Genomic DNA, 22,711 nt, shown 5'->3' with positions numbered 1-22,711 from the left:
ACGGATGACCTCACCCCAAACGACCCCCGCCGCCTGCCTCTTTGCTCCAGCCAGCAGCAAGCTCGCCCCCTGGAGGGAATGGCCGCCAGAGCAAGCACCCCCCCTTCCCCCGCCCTACGGCGGGCTGGCTGAGCTCTTCAAAGCTGGGTCCTTGGCTTGATCCCCCCCCCCTTCCTCCCTTCCTGCTCCTCGCTTTTGCTTCCACCTCGGGGAGGGGGAGAGATCGCTTTGGTGAATAAATCCTCTTTCCTTCCTCTCCTCCTCCTTCTCCCAGCTTCTTCTTCTTTCTTCTTCTTCTTCTTCTTCTTCTTCTTCTTCTTCTTCTTCTTCTTCTTCTTCTTCTTCTTCTTCTTCTCCTTCTTCTTCCTCCTCCTCCTCCCCCCCTCTTCTCCTTCTTCCTTCAACTCCCCCTACTCTTCTTCCTCCCCCTCCCTTCTCCCCCTCCTCCTCCTCCTTCTCTTCCTCTTCCTTCACCTTCTCTTCTTCCTCCTCCTCCTCCCTACTTCTCCTTCTTTTCTTCTTCCACTTCTTCCGCCTCCTCCTCTTCTTTTTTGTCTTTTTCATCATCTTCTAATTATCATTATAATTCCACTTCTTTTCTCCTCCTCCTCTTCTTCTTTTCCCTTCTCTTCCTCCTCTCCTCCTCCTCCTCCTCTTCTCCCTTCTTCTCCCCCTCCTCCTCCTCCTCCTTTTCCTTCACTAACAAACAGGTTCGCGAGCTTTTCCTTTTCCAAGTCTTTTTGGGTTGTTGTTGTTTCGGTTTGTTTTGAAACCTCCGCCCTGGGGGGGGAGGGGGGAACCCTCCCAGTGGCTTCCAAGAGACGCCGAGGCTGCTTCGGCGAAGCGGCTTGTCCCCCCACCCCGAGTTTCTTCCTAGGAGAGGGGGGGGACATCCCTTCGCGGTGGGAGGTGGGTGGTTCCTTGGCAAAAGCCCAGCCAGTGGATGCTTGGCCGGCTGGGATCTCCGCGTGGTCTCCCCTCCCCGCCGCCTCCCGCCCACCCCCGCCGGCCGGAGCGTGCGTAAACGGGGGCGGCGGGGGGTGAACGCCGCCTGCCGAGGCTTGCATTTAAGAACCGAAGTTGGCCGGAGCCGAAGCTCTTGGAAACCCAGCCCGGCGCCGGGATGCCTCCTTGAGGACTAGAAGCATCGCGGTTGGCGGAAACTTTTGCTCCCCGGGCGCCCGTGAGAAGCGGCCGGGCGTCGCGACAGGCCGAGGAGCCGCAAGCCGGGGAGGGAAAACCTGCCGGGTGCGGGCAGCGGCGGCGCCCTTCTGCCAAAGGACAAATCCGGGCCGGAGAAGGAGGAGGATGTGGCCGGCTGGCGGGGCCGGCAAAGGGCCGGCTCCGCGGGACTCGGCGCTGCGGAAAGCGGCTTTCTCCGGCAACCTCTCGGCTCTGCCGTTGCACCTGGCGCCCAGCGGGAGAAGCGTGCGGGTCTTCATCAGCGCCAACCCCGAAGGTGAGGCGGCGAAGGGCGGGCGGGGTGGCTGGGCAGGCTTCCCTTTCCTTTCCTTTTCACCCTCTCTTCCTTATTTTACTTGTCTCCCTCCCTCCCTCCCTCCCTCTTTCCATTCCATCCATTCCATTCATCCTTCCTTCCTTCCTTTCTCTCCCCCCTCCATTCCTTCCTTCCTTCCTTCCTTCTATCTTCCTTCCCTCCCTTCCCTTCCCTTCCTCCCCCTCATTCTTATTTCACTTGTCTCCCTCCCTCTTTCCATTCCATCCATACTTCTTTCCTTTCTCTCCTCCCTCTCTCCATTCTTTCCTTCCTTCCTTCCTTGTTTGCATTCTTTCTTCCTTCCTTCCTTCCTTTTCTCCTCCCTCCATTGCTCCCTCCCACTTATGTCACTTTCCCTCTCTTTCCCTTCCTTCTTTCTCTTCTTCATTCCTTCTATTCCTTTCCCTCCTCCCTCCCTCCCTCCCACCCTCCCTTCCTTCCTCTCTTCCTCCCTTCCTTTCCTCCCTCTCTCCCTCTTATTTCACTTGTCTCCTTCCCTCTTTCCATTCTATCCATCCTTCTTTCCTTCCTTCCTTCCTCCTCCCTTCTCTCCTCTCCCTCCCTTCCTCCTTCCCTCCACTCATCCACTCATCCATCCCTCTCATTTCACTTGTCTCACCCCCTTTCCCTTCCTTCCTTCCTTTCTTTCTTTTCCTCCTCTCCCTCCTCCCTCCCTCCATTCCTTCTTCTCTTTCACCCTTCTTTTCCTTCCTTTCTCCCTCTTAATTTACTTGTCTCCCTCCCTCTTTCCATTCTGTCCTCTCTCCCTTCCTTCCTTCTTTCCTATTTCATTTGTCTCCTCCCTCTTTTCCTTCCGTCTTCCTTCCCTTCCTCATTCCCTCCCTCTTATTTCACTTGTCTCCTTTCTTCTTTTCCATCCTTCCTCCCTTCTTTCTTCCTCCCTTCCTTCTCTCTCCATCCATCCCTCCTTCCTTACTTCCCACCCTCCCTCCTATTCCACTTGTCTCCTTTCCTCTTTTCCTTCTTTCCACCTTAATTCCTTCCTTCCTTCCTTCCTTTGCTTGCTTGGATCTCCTTGGAGCTGTGTTTTTGGCCACTCAAGAGTGGAGAAGAGCGGGCAGCTGAGATTTGGGGTTGGTTTTGCACTGGGCCACCTTCCCAAGACACCCAGATCCACCCGAGGGGTCTGGAGTCCAGTTAGACTTGTCGGGATCAGGATGCCATCAAGAAAAGGTCACGGATAAGGAAGCTGGGAGAGAGCTTCCTAACAGGGGCTCACATTTGCTCTTGTTTCTAATTTTTATTTAATTTCTACTATGCCTGTAAAGGGTGGGGTGGGGGGGGTACACCATCCTAAAGCCACCCCAGCTTTAAAATAAAGCAGGGTCACCAGTCTGGGGAGAAGGGAATTTCAGGAGTTCTGTTTTGTCTGCAAAAGCCTGCCCGGCTCTCTCCTTTCCTTTTTTTACAAGAAGATGTTTAACAAAAGAAAAAGTTGATTTCTCTGGAGGCATCAGCACTAGCAGGCTGCCTGTAAGGCCTTGCAGTCCATCTTATTTGCTCTGGGGGGAAAAATGCTGCATTTTCCAGGAACTAAGAGAGGGGTGACTAGAAGGTGCTATTTTTTCCCTAATTCAAAGGAGTGAGTGCATGAGTGAAGGGAGGAAGGAAGAGGGAAGGAAGAAAAGCTGGAAGGAAGGGGAAAGAGAAAAAAGAAAGAGGGAGGAAAAAGGAAGGAAGGAAAGATGGAAAGAAAGGGAAAGATGGAGAGAAAGAGAAAGAGAGAAACAGAGAAATAGAGAGAAAGACGGAAGGAAAGAGAGAGAAAGAAAGAAAGAAAGATGGAAGGGAGGATGGAAAGGAAGGAAAAGAGAAAAAGAAAAAGAGACAGAGAGAAGAAAGGAAAGAAAGAAACAGAGGAAGGAGGGAAGGAAGGAAAAGAAAGATGGAAAGGAAGGAAAAGAGGAAACAGAGAAGGAAAGAAAGAAAGAAGGAAGGGAAGGAAAAGAGAAAAGGAGAAGGAAAAGGAAGGAAAGAGAGAAAGATGGAAGGAAGGAAAGATGGAAAGAAAGGAAAAGAGAAAAAGGAAAAGGGAAGGAAGGAAGGGAAGGAAAGAAAGAAAGAAAGAAAGAAAGAAAGAAAGAAAGAAAGAAAGAAAGAAAGAAAGAAAGAAAGAAAGTGGTTGACCTCCTTGCCTTTCACCTTCCTAAGAGATTCAGTAAAATGTTATATTTCGGTCCTTTTTAGAAAGTGGGGACTTTGTGACTTTGTGATTTTTCAGCACAATAGTTGGAGAATTATGAGGGTAGTTGGAGAATTATGAGGCTATTGTGCAAAGGGAGCCAGTTTCACCTTGGGAGTTACATCATATTTAAAGCGGCAGACTTTATCTTGCTCTTCCACTTTGCTATGTGTGTCAATGAAGATTTTCCAAAATAGGACTTTGAAGTAGCTCTTTGAGTTCTGTGATTAGGAGCTTATAGGAATAATTCTGAAAAAAGAATACTGTTTTATTGAGCACTTGTCTCTATTCTATAGATATTATACATTGGAACTATTATACATTTCTTTTTTTTAAAAAAGAAACCAGATTAAATGACTTCTTAACTCTTTTGTAAGCCTAAGTACACATACAAGACAGAAGAGAAGAGAACAGAACAGAACAGAACAGAATTCTTTATTGGCCAAGTGTGTTTGGCCACACAAGGAATTTGTCACTGGTGCATTTGCTTTCAGTGTACATAAAAGAAAATATACATTTGTCAAGAATCATACAACATACAACACTTAATGATTGTCATATGGATCAAATAAGCAATGAGGAAACAATCAATATTAATAAAAATCTTAAGAATACAAGCAACAAGTTACAGTCATACAGTCATAAGTGGGAGGAGATGGGTTATAGGAATAATAACAATAAACGTTTAATTATAATGCCCTTTTAACAAAGGGCATAACAGCAAGCCATATACAACTAATAACAACAGACAGTAGGCAACACGCACACTTAACTAAAACACCACTAATAAAACCACAAAACCTGTTAAAAACATTCCCAAACTCTCCAATGGAATGATGAGAAAAAAGTAGTAGACATAGTGGTGCAGACTTAGTAAATAGTTTGACAGTGTTGAGGGAATAATTTGTTTAGCAGAGTGATGGCATTTGGGGGGAAAACTGTTCTTGTGTCTAGGTTGGCAGCAATGGGTTTTTTTTCTGCAGTTCTATACAACCATGTTCTTTTTTCCAGTGAGCAGTGTCTCCCTGTTGCTTGCCCTATATTTACTTTGCCCTTGAGCGGAAAGTTCATTACATTCTATTGCTCTTCAGTCTGCCTGATGACAGAAGACATCCCTACCTGTCTGGAGTTTTTTAAAATATATATATTATTATTATTATTATTACTGTGTCCAGTCCTTGGTTGAAATATAGCGGGAGAGAAGATTGAGTCCTCTAAAGCTCGGAGCTTGAAGTCGATGTACATAGTGTCCTGGGAAAGCTGGCAGGCAGCCCACGACTTACAAGAAGAACAGTAAGGATGAGGAAAAAAAGATGTTTCTAATTTCTCTGGCAAAACCTCTTCGGAGATTGGAAGCCGTTATTTGCAGCCAGGCAATGAGGCAGAAGGTCTTTCCCTGAGTTGTTTATTGCCCAAGATGAAGCCCCGGATTGTCTGCTGAATTATTGCTCCACAAAAGACAGGGCGACCCACGAGAGAAGCCTCACACCCTCTTCACAAGCGGTCTTAATTCATTTCCCCCTTTTATATCTAATTATCACTCTCGGATTCAGACCTGGGTTTGGAATTTTTTTTAGAGAGAAAGGGCAGTTTGAAGCAAGTTCTTGCAAAGGGAACTGTCCATGGTGCTGAAAATAAGATGGCATATTGTAAACGATGGGATCGGGATGGGAGAGAACAGAATGGAACGGAACGGAATGGAATGGAACAGAACAGAATAATGGGATGGGATAAGGTAAAATAGGATAGGAGAGGAGAGGAGAGGAGAGGAGAGCTCATCTGTCTGGAACGCACACCACATTTCAGACATCAACACTATCGAAAACGTCCAAAGATATTTCACCAGAACAGCCCTTCACTCCTCCACTCGAAACAGAATACCTTACGAAAACAGACTAACTATCCTAGGTCTTGAAAGCTTAGAATTGCGGCGCCTAAAACATGATTTAAGTATTGCCCACAAGATCATATGCTGCAATGTCCTTCCGGTCAACGACTACTTCACCTTCAACCGCAACAACACAAGAGCATGCAACAGATTCAAACTTAATATTAACCGCTCCAAACTTGACTGTAAAAAATATGACTTTAACAATCGAGTCGTCGACGCGTGGAACTCATTACCGGACTCTATAGTGTCTACTCCCAACCCCCAACATTTCTCCCTTAGACTCTCCACGATTGACCTCTCCAGGTTCCTAAGAGGCCAGTAAGGGGTGTACATAAGTGCACTGATGTGCCTAACGTCCCCTGTCCAATTACCTTTCCTTTTCTCATATATCCTATATATTCTCTCCCTCTCAACCACTCCTCTTCTTTTTTACTTACTATCCCTATATATACTACTTAATGTCTATTTCATTCTATATGTATTGTATATTGGACAAAGAATAAATAAAATAAAATAAAATAAAAGAGGAGAGGAGAGGAGAGAATAATGGGATGGGATAATAATAATAATAATAATAATAATAATAATTATTATTATTATTATTATTATTATTATTATTATTATTATTATTAGATTTGTATGCCGCCCCTCTCCGAAGACTCAGGGATGGGATGGGATAGGATAATGGGATGGGATGGATGAGATGGGAATAGGATAGAACAGAATGGAATGGAATGGAATAGAATAGAATAATTCTTTATTGGCTAATTGGGATTGGAAAACACAAGGGATTTGTCTTCTCTGCCTAAGCTCCCTTACATAAAGATATAAGTGATAAATCGTGGTCATAAACTATATCATAACTACGGTTGCTCCAAAATCATTTGAATTGCCACACTACAAGAGCTGGTTGCCAATGTTATAATGTCAACAGCAAGCTCACATGAACATCTGCGCCTGTAAATTAGCAGAAAATTTAGTTGAAACCCATCCGCCTGTTAGAAAAACTCACTTTAAGATATTGCCAGGTGCTGCTGCATACGTAACTAGTTCAGAGTTGCATGCTTCATTCTAATTCTGGAGTAAACTTGCATCCAATTGAGGTACAGTAGGATAAAATTTCCAGGTGCTAATAACCATGGAGCCTAGAAAGGTTTGTCTTCTGATGCAATATTTCAGATTTCCTGTAGTTATTGCTGAAGCCATCTAGGGTTTTTTATTATTTTTTATCAAACTACTATACATACTATAGTAATATTAACTTAATCATTCTTTACTTTTATCAAACTACTATACAAACTATAGTAACATTTACTTAACTGTTCTTTCCTCAGCATGGTTAAATCTCCATAAAGTGACCTGCACCAAGTATGCCACCTTTCACAGTTTATTTCAAATAATGTTTCATACATTTTATTTTATTCAACATTCTACCCCAAATTAGAAACGTAAATGTAAATAAATCCTGGAAACAAGGTAACATTGAAAATGGAAAATACTATTTTGAAAAAATTCAGCCAAGAAGCTAAGACTATACTAGACTAGACTTAGACTAGACTAGACTAGACTACACTAGACTAGACTACACTAGACTACACTAGACTAGACTACACTAGACTACACTACACTAGGAATAGGAATAGGAATAGGAATAGGATAGAATAGAATTTTGGCCAAGTGTGATTGGACATACAAAGAATTTGTCTTGGTGCATATGCTCTCAGTGTACATAAAGAAAATATAAGTTCATCAAGAATCCTAAAATGCAATACTTAATGATAGTCCAGGTATGAATAAGCAATCCAATCATGTTAGGAATCAGTCAATATAAATTGTAAGGATACAAGCAGCAAAGTTACAGTCATACAGTCATTTGTGGGAGGAGATGGCTGATGAGAACAATGAGAATAGTAATGGAGGCTTAGTAAATAGTTTGACAGTATTGAGGGAATTATTTGTTTAGCAGAGTGATGGCAATTCAGGAAAAAAATGTTCTTGTGTCTAGTTGTTTTGGTGTGCAGTGCTCTATAGCTTCATTTTGAGGGTAGGAGTTGAAACAATTTATGTCCAGGATATGAGGGGTCAGTAAATGTTTTCATGGCCCTCTTTTTGACTCGTGCAATATACAGGTCATCTATGGAAGGCAAGTTGGTTGCAATTGTTTTTTCTGCAGTTCTGATTACCCTCTGAAGTCTGTGCCTGTCTTGTTGGGTTGCAGAACCAAACCAGACAGTTATAGAGGTGTAGGTGACAGACTCAGTATTTCCACTGTAGAACTATATGAGCAGCTTCATGGGCAGTATGAGCTTTTTGAGTTGGGCGCAGAAAGAACGTTCTTCATTATGCATTTTGGATGACGTTTTTGATGTTAGGTATCCATTTTAGAACTTGCGATATGGTCGAACCTAGAAATCTGAAGGTCTCGACTGTTGATACTGTGTTGTCTAGTATGTAAGACGTGGAAGTATGGGTAAGTTTCCCCTAATGTCTACCACCATTTCTACAGTTTTGAGTGTGTTCAGTTCCAGATTGTTCCGGTCGCACCACAAGGTTAGTTGTTCAACCTCCCGTCTGTATGCGGATTCATCATTGTCTTGAATGAGTCCAATCATTGTTGTGTCATCTGCGAAATCAGTAGTTTGACAGATGGATCATTAGAGATGCAGTCATTGGTATAGAGAGTGAAGTGGAGAGAACGCACAGTTTTTGGGGGGGCTGTGCTAATTGTCTAGGTATCTGATGTGATTCTGCTTAGCTTCACCTGCTGGTTTATTTATTTATTTATTTATTTATTATTTAGATTTGTATGCCGCCCCTCTCCGCAGACTCGGGGCGGCTCACAACAAAGTGAAAAACAATTTGCAACAAATCTAAATTACTGTTTAAAAATATTTGAAAGACCCCATGTTCTAAACACACATGGTTCCTGTCCATTAGGAAGCTTATGATCAACTTGTGTGTTCATGTATTGCTAGCTGGTTCAGCTTAGTAAGAAAAGTGTCTGGAATGATGGTATTGAATGAAGTTCACAGCTTGCTAAACATTGTGCGGTAAATGTACAGGTTTTCACAAAAATATAATTTCTGGCTGTGTCTTTGGAAGAATGATTAACTCCCTTGCATTGTGCAACGGAGCAATTTTATTAAAGGCTATCATTTGATCTTAATTGGAAACTGCAGAAAGGATTAGCTCAGAGGAATCAAAGTACAGTGGTACCTCTACCTACAAACTCCTCTACTTACGAACTTTTCTAGATAAGAAGCGGGTGTTCAAGATTTTTTTGCCTCTTCTCAAGAACCATTTTCCACTTACAAACTGGAGCCTCCGAAACTGTAACCGGAAAAGGCGGGGAGAAGCCTCCATGGGGCCTCTCTAGGAATCTTCTGGGATGATACAGGGCCGGAAAAGGCGGGGAGAAGCCTCTGTGGGGCCTCTCTAGGAATCTCCTGGGAGGAAACAGGGCCTACACCCACCCTGTGGTTTCCCCAATCACCCACATTATTTGCTTTTATATTGATTCCTATGGGAAAAATTGCTTCTTCTTACAAACTTTTCTACTTAAGAACCTGGTCACGGAACATATTAAGTTTGTAAGTAGAGGTACCGCTGTACTTTCCTTAAACCTGAAGTGCCTAGATAGCATAAGCCATAATGAAAAGACAGATTAAAATCCTTGACTTAGCAACACAGTTGAGCCCAACATTTGTTGTTGCTAAGCGAAACATTGGTTGAAGTGAGTTTCGTTCCCTTTTGAGACCTTTCTTGCCAGCGTTGTTAAGTGAATTACTGGAGCGGTTAAGTTAGTAACATGGTTGTTAAGTGAATCTGGTTTTCACATTTGATTTTGCTGGTCAGAAGGTCACAAACAGTGATCAAAACCATCAGAAATATGAGTCATTTTAAATTAGAGTTTTAAAATACAGGTGTCAGCATTCCAACTAACATCTAAGTTTAAATCAGAGTCCAAGGCAAATACTTCCTCAATGTTCCAATTTATTCTTGGAGCCATCTTGACATGTCTATGGGGAAACCTGGATCTGATTTCCCCAGGATTTCTACTTCCAGGTTACAATTCATTCTCCTGTCCCAGACCCACAAGTTTGTCACATGGACCATTAATCTTCTGCCACCAGGTCTGTACACACCCATCTTTTTCCGGTTCGGTGCTGACAAAGGATGACCTTGAAACTCTAAAAGGAATTTATTTTGTCTTCCTCTAAGTCCTTATGTAACCACTCCTCCCCTCTTCCCACAGCAAGAAACATTCCAAAAGAATATAGCATAATGTGGCAGGCCAAAACCTCCAAGCATTCTGGTTTCAGGATGACAACAGGTCATGTTGAAATTTAATAGTGTCTCCCCAAAAAAATCATTTTGAATTTATTTTTTTTGAATTTTTTTCTCCATCTCCACCTTCTGGTTTAATCGCTATTGCCTATCTTCCAAACATATTTTGTACCTCATATCATATTTATCCTTCAAATTCAACCTTTTCGAATTTTTAGCTCTGGGCCATACTTCTCCCTTTCCTGAATTTTTATTTTTACCTACTTTATTTTTAGTCATTCGTCTCTAAATGCCCTATATTTCTAATCTCTTTTACCTTTTCAAGTCCTCCTCTCACTTTTATCACACATTTTTTTTCTTATTTTAAATCCTCCTCGGTATTTAACCTTACCGCTACAAATCCATCTATTGGCTAATGATATTACCAACTTCCTGGTATACAGAAACCCATTCATTATCAATGGAATGGAATGGAATGGAATGGAGGGGAGGGGAGGGGAAGGGAGAGGAGGGGAGTGGGCTGGGCTGGGCTGGGTTAGAAACATAGAAACATAGAAGTCTGATGGCAGAAAAAGACCTCATGGTCCATCTAGTCTGCCCTTATACTATTTCCTGTATTTTATCTTAGGATGGATATATGTTTATCCCAGGCATGTTTAAATTCAGTTACTGTGGATTTATCTACCACGTCTGCTGGAAGTTTGTTCCAAGGATCTACTACTCTTTCAGTAAAATAATATTTTCTCATGTTGCTTTTGATTTTTCCCCAACTAACTTCAGATTGTGTCCCCTTGTTCTTGTGTTCACTTTCCTATTAAAAACACTTCCCTCCTGGACCTTATTTAACCCTTTAATATATTTAAATGTTACAATCATGTCCCCCCTTTTTCTTCTGTCCTCCAGACTATACAGATTGAGTTCATTAAGTCTTTCCTGATACGTTTTATGCTTAAGACCTTCTACCATTCTTGTAGCCCATCTTTGGACCCATTCAATTTTGTCAATATTTTTTTGTAGGTGAGGTCTCCAGAACTGAACACAGTATTCCAAATGTGGTCTCATCAGTGCTCTATACAGCGGGATCACAATCTCCCTCTTCCTGCTTGTTATACCTCTAGCTATGCAGCCAAGCATCCTACTTGCTTTCCCTACCACCTGACTGCACTGTTCACCCATTTTGAGACTGTCAGAAATCACTACCCCTACTAGAGTTGTTCTGGGCTGCGCTGGGCTGCGCTGGGCTGCGCTGGACTGGGCTGGAGTAGACTAGAGTAGAGTAGAGTAGAGTAGAACTGAACAGAACAGAACAGAATAGAATAGAACTTTTTTATTGGTGCATACACTGGTGTACATAAAATATATTGGTGTACATAAAAGAAAAGATAAGTTCATCAAGAAAAAATATTGAAAAAATTGAACAGGTCCAAAGACAGGCTACAAAAATGGTGGAAGGTCTTAAGCATAAAATTTATCAGGAAAGACTTCATGAACTCAATCTGTATAGTCTGGAGAACAGAAGGGAAAGGGGGGACATGATCAAAACATTTAAATACGTTAAAGGGTTAAACATGCCTGGGATAAACATATATCCATCCTAAGATAAAATACAGGAAATAGTATAAAGGCAGACTAGATGGACCAGGAGGTCTTTTTCTGCCATCAATCTTCTCTCTTTCTAAGAATCATAAGGTACAATAGTTAATGATAGTCCAAGTACAAATAAGCATACTTATAAGATAGATAGATGATAGATGACAGACTGACAAACAAACAAACAGACAGACCCACTTCTAGCACAAACAAACATCCCAGGCAGCCCTTGGACCCATCAACCCACAAAGCTCCATCTTACCTTCTCCTGTTTTAGCCTAATCCTCCCATGGACCCCACCACCCTGCCCAGCCTCACATCTCATCCACTGAAGAAACTGTTATGTGACCCCCAACATGTTGATGCTGCCCTGCTTCAAATCCCGCCATGACTCAGACAGGGAGTAAATATTGCTGGGGATATATAAAGTTTTACAGTTTCCTACAGAGTCCTGGCTGCTTGCCCAATCCCTTAAGGCCACTTCCCGTAATTGGATTCTGAGGTTGAAGTTCCTGCAGCAGAAACAACGGCAGCCAAATCAATTCTGTCCCAAAAGCTTAAGCTAAATCCAAAAGGGAAGGGGGCCAAATGAATAGGATGACCATTCGAAGCATCCTGTAAGTTATGCTCACCCTCTCAAGGAAAGGATAGATAGATAGATAGATAGATAGATAGATAGATAGATAGATAGATAGATAGATAGATAGATAGATAGATAGATAGATAGATAGATGAGAGAGAGAGAGAGAGAAAGACAGACAGACAGACAGACAGACAGACAGGAGAGGAGGGAAGGGAAGGGAGGGGAAGAGAAGAGAGTAGAGAAGAGAAGAGGAAAGGGAAGGGAAGGGAGTGGAGTGGAGTGGAGTGGAGTAGAGTAGAGTAGAGTAGAGTAGAGTAGAGTAGAGTAGAGTAGAGTAGAGTAGAGTAGAAGAGTTGGAAGGGACCTTGGAGTTCTTCTAGTCCAACCTCCTGCTGAAGCAGGAAACCGTATAACAGTGATGGCAAACCTTTTTTTTCTTCAGTTGCTGAAAGAGTGTGCGCGAGCACTATCGCACAAGTGCAAGTGCCCACACCAATAATTCAATGCCTGAGGAGGGTGAAAACAGCTTCCCCCACCACCCGAAGGTCCTCTGGAGGCCAGAAATGGCCTGTTTCACAACATTTGGTGGGCCCAGTAGGCTTGTGTTTTGCCCTCCGCAGGCTCCAAAGGCTTTCTTGGAGACAAGGGAGGGTAAAACGCCCTCACCTATCCCTCAAAACCGCCCTTCCAAATCCTCTGTGGGAGCCAAAAATCAACTGTCCGGCACACACATGCATGATGGAGCTGAGCTTGGGCAACAGCTCATGTGCTAGCAGATATGGCTCTGGGTGCCACCTGTAGCACCCATGCCATAGGTTCACCATCATTGCCCTATTCCATTTCATACAAACGGTTGTCCAATCTCTTCTTAAAAAGTCCAAGTGTTGGAGCATTCCCAACTTCTGGAGGCAAGTTGTTCCACTGATTGATTGTTCTAACCGCCAGGAAATTTCTCCGTAGTTCTAGGTTGCTTCTGAGTTTCCATCCATCGCTTCTTGCTCTGGAGGTGCAAAGCTCCTCAGGTGCTCCTCAGGTGCTTTGGAGAATAGCTTGACTCCCTCTTCTTTGTGGGAGCTCCTGAGATATGGAAGACTACTTTCCTGTCATCCCTAGTCCTACTTATCATTAAACTAGACATGCACAATTCCAGCAAACATTATTTACATATTTCATAGCTACAAGCCATATGCTGCAATGTTCTACATGTCAATGACTACTTCAGCTTCAATCGCAACAACACAAGAGCACGCAACAGATTCAAACTTAATATTAACCACTCCAAACTTGACTGTAAAAAATATGACTTCAGCAACTGAGTTGTCGAAGCGTGGAACTCATTACCTGACTCAGTAGTGTCAACCCCTAACCCCAAACATTTTTCCCTTAGACTATCCACGGTTGACCTCTCCAGGTTCCTTAGAGGTCAGTAAGGGGCCTGCATAAGTGCACCAGTGTGCCTTCCGTCCCCTGTCCAATTTTCTCTCCTTATCTCATTTATCTTTTCTTCCTTTCAAATATGTTCACCTATACTTTTATATCTTTTCTTCTATTCTTTTCTTTATTTATATTACTGCATATCTATTCTCTTCAATGTGTATTATGCATTGGACTAAATAAATAAATAAATAAATAAATAAATAAATAAATAAATAAATAAATAAATAAATAAATAAATAAATAAATAAATAAATAAATAAATAAATAAATAAATAAATAAATAAATAAATAAATAAATAAATAAATAAATAAATAAATAAATAAATAAATAAATAAATAAATAAATAAATAAATAAATAAATAAAATAAGCCAACAAGATGTCTTCTCTAGCATAGAGTGCATTTTCTGGGCAATTAGTGGCCCATGTTTCCCAAATGATGGATGCTTTCTGAGATATCCCTAAAGTTCAGGAAGCACAAACACCAAAGGGTTTGACCTCGTACTTCATTATTTCATGTGTGAGCTGTATGTCTTATGGCATACCAGAAAGGCAATTAAAGCAATTCAGCGGAGGCTGCTGTTATCAACACAGACTTTGTTTACCCCCTTATTGCCAGAAAAGCCAACCAGGCAACTCCAGTGAGGTCTCTCAAAGCTGCAGTTTTTACAAAGAAATGCCATTAAATGCACAATTGGAGACAAATAATATATCTTTTTATTAGGCAGAAATGACATTGTGTTAATTTTGGGTACATCCCTATCCATTTCTTTAATGCTATCTGATAGCTAATAACAGTAGAGTAGAGTAGAGGAGTAGAGTAGAGTAGAGTAGAAGAGAAGAGAAGAGAAGGTGGAAGAGATGGGATGGGAGGGGATGGGGAGGGGAGGGGAGGAGAGGAGAGGAGAGGAGAGGAGAGGAGAGGAGAGGAGAGGAGAGGAGAGGAGAGGAGAGGAGAGGAGAGAATGAAGAATCTTCTAGTCCAAACCTCTGCTCAAGCAGGAGAACCTATACCAGTGATGGTGAACCTTTTTTGGTTTGTGTGCCAAAAGTGTGTGTATTCCTGTGCTAGCACACACGCATGTGCCCACACCCATTCTGAGTGCAAAAAAACAGCCCAATGGGGAAACTGGAAGTCCATTTTCTGAACATCCAGGTTGCTCATAGTGCTGTTTTTCACACTCCAGGACTTCAGGAAGCTTCCCTGAAGGCTCTGGAGTGCAAAAAACAGCACAATGGGCAAACCGGAAGTCCATTTCTCTGAACTTCCAGTTTGCCCGTTGGGTGGGCTTTATGGAACACGGAAATATAACCAGATGGAGCAGAACCAGGTCTTCATGAAACATGGAGCTCCAACAACATGCAACAGAGCCATGTCTTTGTGGAACATGGAGCTATAACCTGACACCACAGAACCACATATTCAGGGATCATGCCAGATGCAGAACAACCACATCTTCAAGCCTTCTCCTAATATAGAAGTACGGTAGAGTCTCGGTTATCCGTCCTTCGATAATCCAACATTCCGGATTATCTGACATTGCAGTTGCTTGGGGGTGTGGCTGTAGGCATTTCTGCACCCCCAGACAAACCCCCCAAACATGGCAGCCATGATGGGGAAGCAAGCTGGGGGGAGGGAAGCAGCGAGTGAATGTGAAAGTCAAGGAGCGAAGCGAGAGAAAGACAGAGCCGAAGAGAGAAGTGAGCGAGCAAGAGAGAGAGCTCAGGAGGGAAGCAAATGAGCAAGAGAGAGAAAGAGCCGAGGAGGGAAGTGGGCGAGCGAGCCAGAGAGCCGAGGAGGGAAGTGGGTGAGTGAGTGAGAGAGCCAAGGAGGCAAGTGGGCAAGCAAGCAAGAGAGCCGAGGAAGAAAGCGGGCAAAGCGAGTGAGAGACTAGAGGAGGGAAGCAGGTGAGCGAGAGAGTCGATGAAGGAAGCAGGCGAGAGAGAGAGAGACAGAGAGAGCACCAAGGAGCGAAGTGGCTGAGTGAGCGAGAGAGCCGAGGAAGGAAACGGGCAAGCGAGCAAGAGAGAGGGCCAAGGAGCGAAATGGGCTGGCAAGCCACATAGATAGAGTCTGGATTAGAAACATAGAAACATAGAAGACTGACGGCAGAAAAAGACCTCATGGTCCATCTAGTCTGCCCTTATACTATTTCCTGTAATTTATCTTACAATGGATATATGTTTATCCCAGGCATGTTTAAATTCAGTTACTGTGGATTTACCAACCATGTCTGCTGGAAGTTTGTTCCAAGGATCTACTACTCTTTCAGTAAAATAATATTTTCTCATGTTGCTTTTGATCTTTCCCCTAACTAACTTCAGATTGTGTCCCCTTGTTCTTGTGTTCACTTTCCTATTAAAAACACTTCCCTCCTGAACCTTATTTAACCCTTTAACATATTTAAATGTTTCGATCATGTCGCCCCTTTTCCTTCTGTCCTCCAGACTAGACAGATTTAGTTCATTGAGTCTTTCCTGATACGTTTTATGCTTAAGACCTTCCACCATTCTTGTAGCCCGTCTTTGGACCCATTCAATTTTGTCAATATCTTTTTGTAGGTGAGGTCTCCAGAACTGAACACAGTACTCCAAATGTGGTCTCACCAGCATTCTATTATCTGACATTTTCAACTATTCGACTATCAGCCCACCTATTTATGTCGGATAACTGAGACTCTACTGTACCTCCCGAATTTCAACATGACAGCCTATGTTTGATGAAGGTGTAGAGACCACTGGGCCACAAGTCCTTGCCCAAGGTAGACTACAGTAATGGATTGCTTACCAGTAACGGCCACAATGCGTTCCAGTAACAAAAATGGAACTGTGCATGCAGCTCCAGTTGATCGGCAGGTGGGCGCGCACATCCGAGTGAGATTTGGCTCCTGCGCATGAGCAGGAAACTAAATCTCACAAGAGGATGCATGCGCACATGAGATTTCAGTGATTTTCAGCAAAATCAAGTGAACTATAAATACAGATGAAAGGTTGTCCATCTATGGCAGTGATGGTGAACCTATGGCATGGGTGCCACAGGTGGCAGCAGAGCCAAATCTACTGGCACATGAGCTGTTACCCTCGCTCAGCTCCAATGTGCATCTGCATGCTGGCCAGCTGATTTTCGGCTCTCCTGGAGGCTCTGGGAAGACATTTTCAGCTTCTGGAGCATCTCCGAGGGGGATGGGGGGAGAGACATTTTTGCCTCTGCAGCCTGGGAAGGGCGAAAAATGGGCCTACCAGGCCCACCAGATTTTGGGAAATGGGCTGTTTCAGATCTCCAGAGGGCCTCCGGGAGAGGCCTTTTCACCATCCCCAGGCATTCAATTATGGGTGTGGGCACTCGCGCATGCACAATAGCGCACGCACATGTATTTTTGGCACCTGAGGAAAAAAAGGTTCGCCATCACTGATCTATGGCATTCATGGAGAAGATTCTCCACCCCTTTGGAGCTGCAAATGGAGGGAAATTAAGCTAAAATAGAAAATCCCACGGTCTTAAGCAAACTCCTAAATTAACGTTGTGCCAAAGAAATAAACCTCTCGTTCTTTTTCTCAAAGAAACAGGAGCTATCTTCCACCCGAACCTTGGCCATCTGTCCAAGATGCTTTCATCCTTCGTTTCCAATGCTGGGATGCTCTGCTGGCTGCAAAGTTGTTTATATCTCGATCTGTAATTATTACAGTTGGATTAGAGCCAGCAGCGTTATTTTTTTTTTAATCTTGTTGTTTATTTCATCGCCTTGAAAATATCCTGAAATAGTTTGGAAGCAGCTGAACTGGTGTCCTTGTGGCCAAAACAAATAACACAGGAGCCTTGTTATGGGTTTTTTTTTAACAAGCTGCATATTTACAAATATGTCCAGAGTAGAAAGAACAGACGCTTATACCACAATTTCAGATCGTTTAGATGCAACAGCATAAGGAGATGCAATCATTTTTGGAAACTGGACTTATCTGGGGATGGGGGAGAAATGTTAAACTCTTCCCTGATGTATCATTTGTGTTCAGAGTGATCTTTATCATTCTACTTTACTTTACATACATACATACATACATACATACATACATACATACATACATACATACATACATACCAGTGCTGGGGTCCTACAGGTATGGTCAGGTATGCAGAACCGTAGAAAGATAGAATAGAATAGAATAGAATTTTTATTGGCCAAGTGTGATTGGATACACAAGGAATTTGTCTTGGTACATATGCTCTCAGCGTACATAAAATAAAATATACATTTGTCAAGAATCATGTCATGCTAGTCTCCCTTCCTTTTCATTTATCAGCAAATATGTTACACATGTATATTTGTAGCTTGTCGACTGTAAAAAAATTATCTGCCTTGGGTAAGGCCCCTTTTGGGGACAAGAGGCGAAAGGAAAACAGAATGCTTCATCCCATGTTTGGGAATACCAGGGTGATTCCCACTTTGGTGGGAAGATGCATCTCAATCAAGGGTGGGGAGCAGGCAGGACGTGGTAGAATGCAGTTCCACCAGCTGTCACTTCCTGGATTACTGGTCTCAGGTCGGCTCTCCTTTTTTTCCCTGCTGCATCTGCGCTCCTTGCTTCTTTCCTCTTTCTGCCTTCCTGGCCTCAGACGAGCTTCCTTCTCTCTTGCCCAGCTCCCCTCCAGCCTCCTGCGGCCAGCTCTCAGCTGAGGCACAAGCAGAAGGCATGGGTGGAAGTGGTGCTGGAAGCATTTATGCTTCGGGCAGCAACCATTCGCCTAGCTACCCAGCCTGAGACTGGGGGCCACCCAGGAAGGAGAGCGCGGGAAACCCAAAGCAAATTGTCACCCCAGCGAGCGACACTGGTAAGGTTATAAGTCAAGGACTTAACAGTTCACTTGAACGATGATGATCGTTCAAGCCACTCCCACCTGGTCACATGGCCAGCAAGCCACTCACACCCAGTCACATGACCATTAAGCCACACCCACAAAATAAGCCACACCCACAGTGTGGCAGTAAAAATTTTGCCTGCCCATTACTGACCTCAATGTATAGTCATGCTGGTCACATGACCACAAAAGTGTCTTCAGACAATGCTTGCTCCTTTGGCCAAGAAACAGAGCTGAACACTGCCCCCTAGAGTCAGATATGTTCAGGCAGGTGAAAATCTTGCTTTTCTCACCATCAGTTCTTTCTCTTCTGTTGTGTTAACTCCGGGTACTTTAACAACCACTATGCAGATTTTGTTTTTGTGTTAGCTTTTGTTTTTCTTGCCAACAATTGTTAAGTCTGCAGTATTGTTTTTATATTATTATTATTATTATTATTATTATTATTATTATTATTAATAATAATAATAATAATAATGGGTATAAGAATAATAATAATTATTATTATTATACCCAGCTTTACATCTCCACCCCATGCCCAGTCAACGAAGCGGTGGAAGTGATGTGCCGGTGCCTGGAGGCTGTTGGGGCCTGGATGGGTGTCAACAGACTCAAGTTCAACCCGGATAAGACGGGGTGGCTGTGGGTTTTGCCTCCCAAGGACAACTCCATCTGTTCATCCATCACCCTGGGGGGGGAATTATTGACCCCCTCAGAGAGGGTCCGCAACTTGGGCGTCCTCCTCGATCCACAGCTCACATTAGAAAAACATCTCTCAGCTGTGGCGAGGGGGGCGTTTGCCCAGGTTCGCCTGGTGCACCAGTTGCGGCCCTATCTGGACCGGGACTCATTGCTCATAGTCACTCATGCCCTCATCACCTCGAGGTTCGACTACTGTAATGCTCTCTACATGGGGCTACCTTTGAAAAGTGTTCGGAAACTTCAGATCGTGCAGAATGCAGCTGCGAGAGCAATCATGGGCTTACCTAGGTATGCCCATGTTTCACCATCACTCCGCAGTCTGCATTGGCTGCCGATCAGTTTCCGGTCACAATTCAAAGTGTTGGTTATGACCTTTAAAGCCCTTCATGGCATTGGACCAGAATATCTCCGAGACCGCCTCCTGCCGCACGAATCCCAGCGACCGATTAAGTCCCACAGAGTGGGCCTTCTCCGGGTCCCGTCAACTAAACAATGTCGGTTGGCGGGCCCCAGGGGAAGAGTCTTCTCTGTGGTGGCACCGGCCCTCTGGAACCAACTCCCCCCGGAGATTAGAACTGCCCCTACTCTTCCTGCCTTCCGTAAACTCCTTAAAACCCACCTTTGCCGTCAGGCATGGGGGAACTGAAACATCTTCCCCTGGGCATGTCTAATTTATGTATGGTATGCTTGTGTGTATGTCTGTTAGTATATGGGGTCTTTTTTAAATCTTTAATATTTTAAATTGTCAGATTATTTATGTTTTGTTTCCACGTGTTGTGAGCCGCCCCGAGTCTTCGGAGAGGGGCGGCATACAAATCTAAGTAATAAATAATAAATAAATAAATAAATATTATTATTATTATTATTATTATTATTATTATTATTATTATTATTATTATCATTATTATTATTGTTGTTGTTGATATTACTATTGTTATTATTGTTATTATTTTTATATCAACAATAAAACACAGCAAACAAGATCACTATGCTGGATTTCGTATTTCATTAGCAGTTGGGCGCTTCCCAAGCACCTAGGACTGTGTGATGTAGTGGAGAATTATGTGTGCCAATCCCATCAAAGCGGCCTTTTGCAATTGACAGATGGAGATTTTGTCAATTCCGATGGTTTTCAAATGTCCTCTGAGATCCTTTGGCACTGCGCCCAGCGTGCCAAGGACCACTGGGACCACTTTCACTGGCTTATGCCAGTGTCGTTGCAGCTCAATTTTCAGATCTTTGTATTTCACAAACCTCTCTAGCTGCTTTAATTCGTTGCATTTTAACTGTAATATTGTTTTTCATTATGGTTATAATTTTGGTAGCAATCACTCAGGAAACGTATTCATTCACTGTATTTTAACTGTAACTGTTGTGGCCCACCAGAGGCTGCTGCTGCTGTTGCTTCTTCTTTCTTTCTTTCTTTCTTTCTTTCTTTCTTTCTTTCTTCTTCTTCTTCTTCTTCTTCTTCTTCCTCTTCTTCTGCTTCTTCCTGTTCTTCTGCTTCTTCCTCTTCCTCTTCTTCCTCTTCTTCCTCCTCTTCTTCTTCTTCTTCTTCTTCTTATTATTATTATTATTATTCCTCTTCTTCTGCTTCTTCTTCCTCTTCTTCTTCCTCCTCCTCCTCCTCCTCTTCTTCTTCTTCCTCCTCCTCCTCCTCCTCTTCTTCTTCTTCTTCTTCCTCCTCCTCCTCCTTCTCATTCTGATTAGAGTTAGAATTTTTGCAGAAATCACGCAGGAAATATATTCAGAATACAAAGAGTACTTGTTATAAAATTAATTTTGATTACAGTGATTCTGGTCCTTTTAGACTTTGTTGTTTTTTCCCAGCTCTTTAATTGCAATCAACAGCAATATTCTGTGTGAGCAATTTTAAAACTTAATCTGCACTTGACGCTCGATTGCACTTGCCTCGAAGGTTAAAAGAATGCCACCAAAGAAATTTTCAAAAGGAAAAACCATTGTCTTGGAAATATTCATAGACAAGGACCAGAAATGTCACAATTGATATATAAAAATTCCTTCTTTTTTTCCCCCAACCCAAAATTCCCTGAGGTCTTGTCTGTTCGGCTAACTAAATTTCCTAGCATCTTCTTGTGTATGGGTAGTCTTTGCATTACAATCAAGGCAGAGCCCAAAATCTATGTTGATAAGGGAGACCTTTGCTAAGGGAGCTTTGCCCCATTTTGCAACTTTTCTTGCCATGGTTGTTAAGTGAATAACTGCAGTTGTTAATTTAGTAGCATGGCTGTTAAGTGCCTCTGCCTTCCCTAATGACTTTGCTTTTTTCAGAAGTGTTGCAAAGAGCATCATATGAACTTTTGACACTGCAACCCTTATAAATATGAATCAATTGCCAAGCTATTCTATTCTGTTCTGTTCTGTTCCATTCTGTTCCGTTCCGTTTCATTCCGCTCCACTCCACTCTATACTCTTCTCTTCTCTATTCTATTCTATTCTATTCTAATTCTATTCTATTCCATTCCACTCCACTCCACTCCATTCTATACTCTTCTCTATTCTATTCTATTCTATTGTATTCTATTCTAATTCTATTCTATTCTATTCCATTCCACTCCACTATATACTCTTCTCTATTCTATTCTATTCTAATTCTATTCTATTCCATTCCATTCCATTCCACTCCACTCTATACTCTTCTCTATTCTATTCTATTCTATTCCATTCCATTCCACTCCACTCCACTCTACTCTATTCTATACTCTTCTCTATTCTATTCTATTCTATTCTATTCTATTCTATTCTAATTCTATTCTATTCTATTCCATTCCATTCCACTCCACTCCACTCTACTCCATTCTATACTCTTCTCTATTCTATTCCATTCCACTCCACTCCGCTCTATACTCTATACTCTTCTCTATTCTATTCTACTCTACTCTACTCTACTCTACTGTACTCTACTCTACTCTACTCTACTCCACTCCACTCCACTTCGCTGTACTCCACTCTATACTCTATTCCATTCTATTCTACCCTACTCTACCCTACTCTATACTCTTCATTATTCTATTCTATTATTAAGGCATGGATTCATTTCAACTTGGTGACTTTTAGGACCATCTCTGCTTATGCTGGTAGTTATGTAACCCACTTAAAACAGCATGCATTGGAAAGAAAGAATCCTAGAGATGGTACTAAAACTGGGTAGACTGAAGCGACCCATCTTCCCCCAGAGAACTTTCTTAGAGCAGCAACAGATGCTGTGCGTTTGCCAATCAGCCCAGTGGAAGAAAGTGTATTATTCAATTCCGAGATCCTGGAGCTATAGAGACCCCCCAAGAAGGAAGCTAGCAACAAATACAATTGCTTCCTTTCCACCACATTTGGAAAAGGGCCAGATGAAAGTCTAAGCAGTAACAATGGGTGTTACTGGAGAATATTAGAGGAGAAAGCAATCTTACTCTGAGCACTCAAAGATGAACATCTCCGATAGAAAAAAATAATATTTGTAGCTTAGGGTTGAACTAGAGGATCCTTGGTGGGGGGGGTTTGTGCATGGTGACTTTCTTGTACATATTTCATGGCCCAACTGAGGACATCCTGAGTGCAAGAAGGCAGGGGAGTTTGCAAGGAGGAGGAGGAGGGGGAGGGGTGGAATAGAAGGTGCTGAACTTCGTGGCTTTCTTGCAGATACAGTGGTAC

The 22,711-nt window shown here is 42.8% G+C and overlaps 1 protein-coding gene across 1 annotated transcript in view; it reads left to right on the top strand.

The window, feature by feature from the left end:
* Nucleotides 1-1,308: 1,308 nt before the first annotated feature.
* NWD2 (NACHT and WD repeat domain containing 2) overlaps nt 1,309-22,711 on the top strand; it is a 69,598-nt gene continuing 48,195 nt past the window's right edge. The window contains exon 1 of the mRNA XM_070756560.1: nt 1,309-1,459. Within this exon, the coding sequence (XP_070612661.1) occupies nt 1,309-1,459 (151 nt within the window). The remainder of the gene's footprint in view (nt 1,460-22,711) is intronic.

Source organism: Erythrolamprus reginae, chromosome 7 (assembly GCF_031021105.1).
Source record: "Erythrolamprus reginae isolate rEryReg1 chromosome 7, rEryReg1.hap1, whole genome shotgun sequence".
Classification (NCBI taxonomy): domain Eukaryota; kingdom Metazoa; phylum Chordata; class Lepidosauria; order Squamata; family Dipsadidae; genus Erythrolamprus; species Erythrolamprus reginae.
Note: the sequence above shows the minus strand (reverse complement) of the source record. Positions and strands in the feature narration are given on the sequence as shown.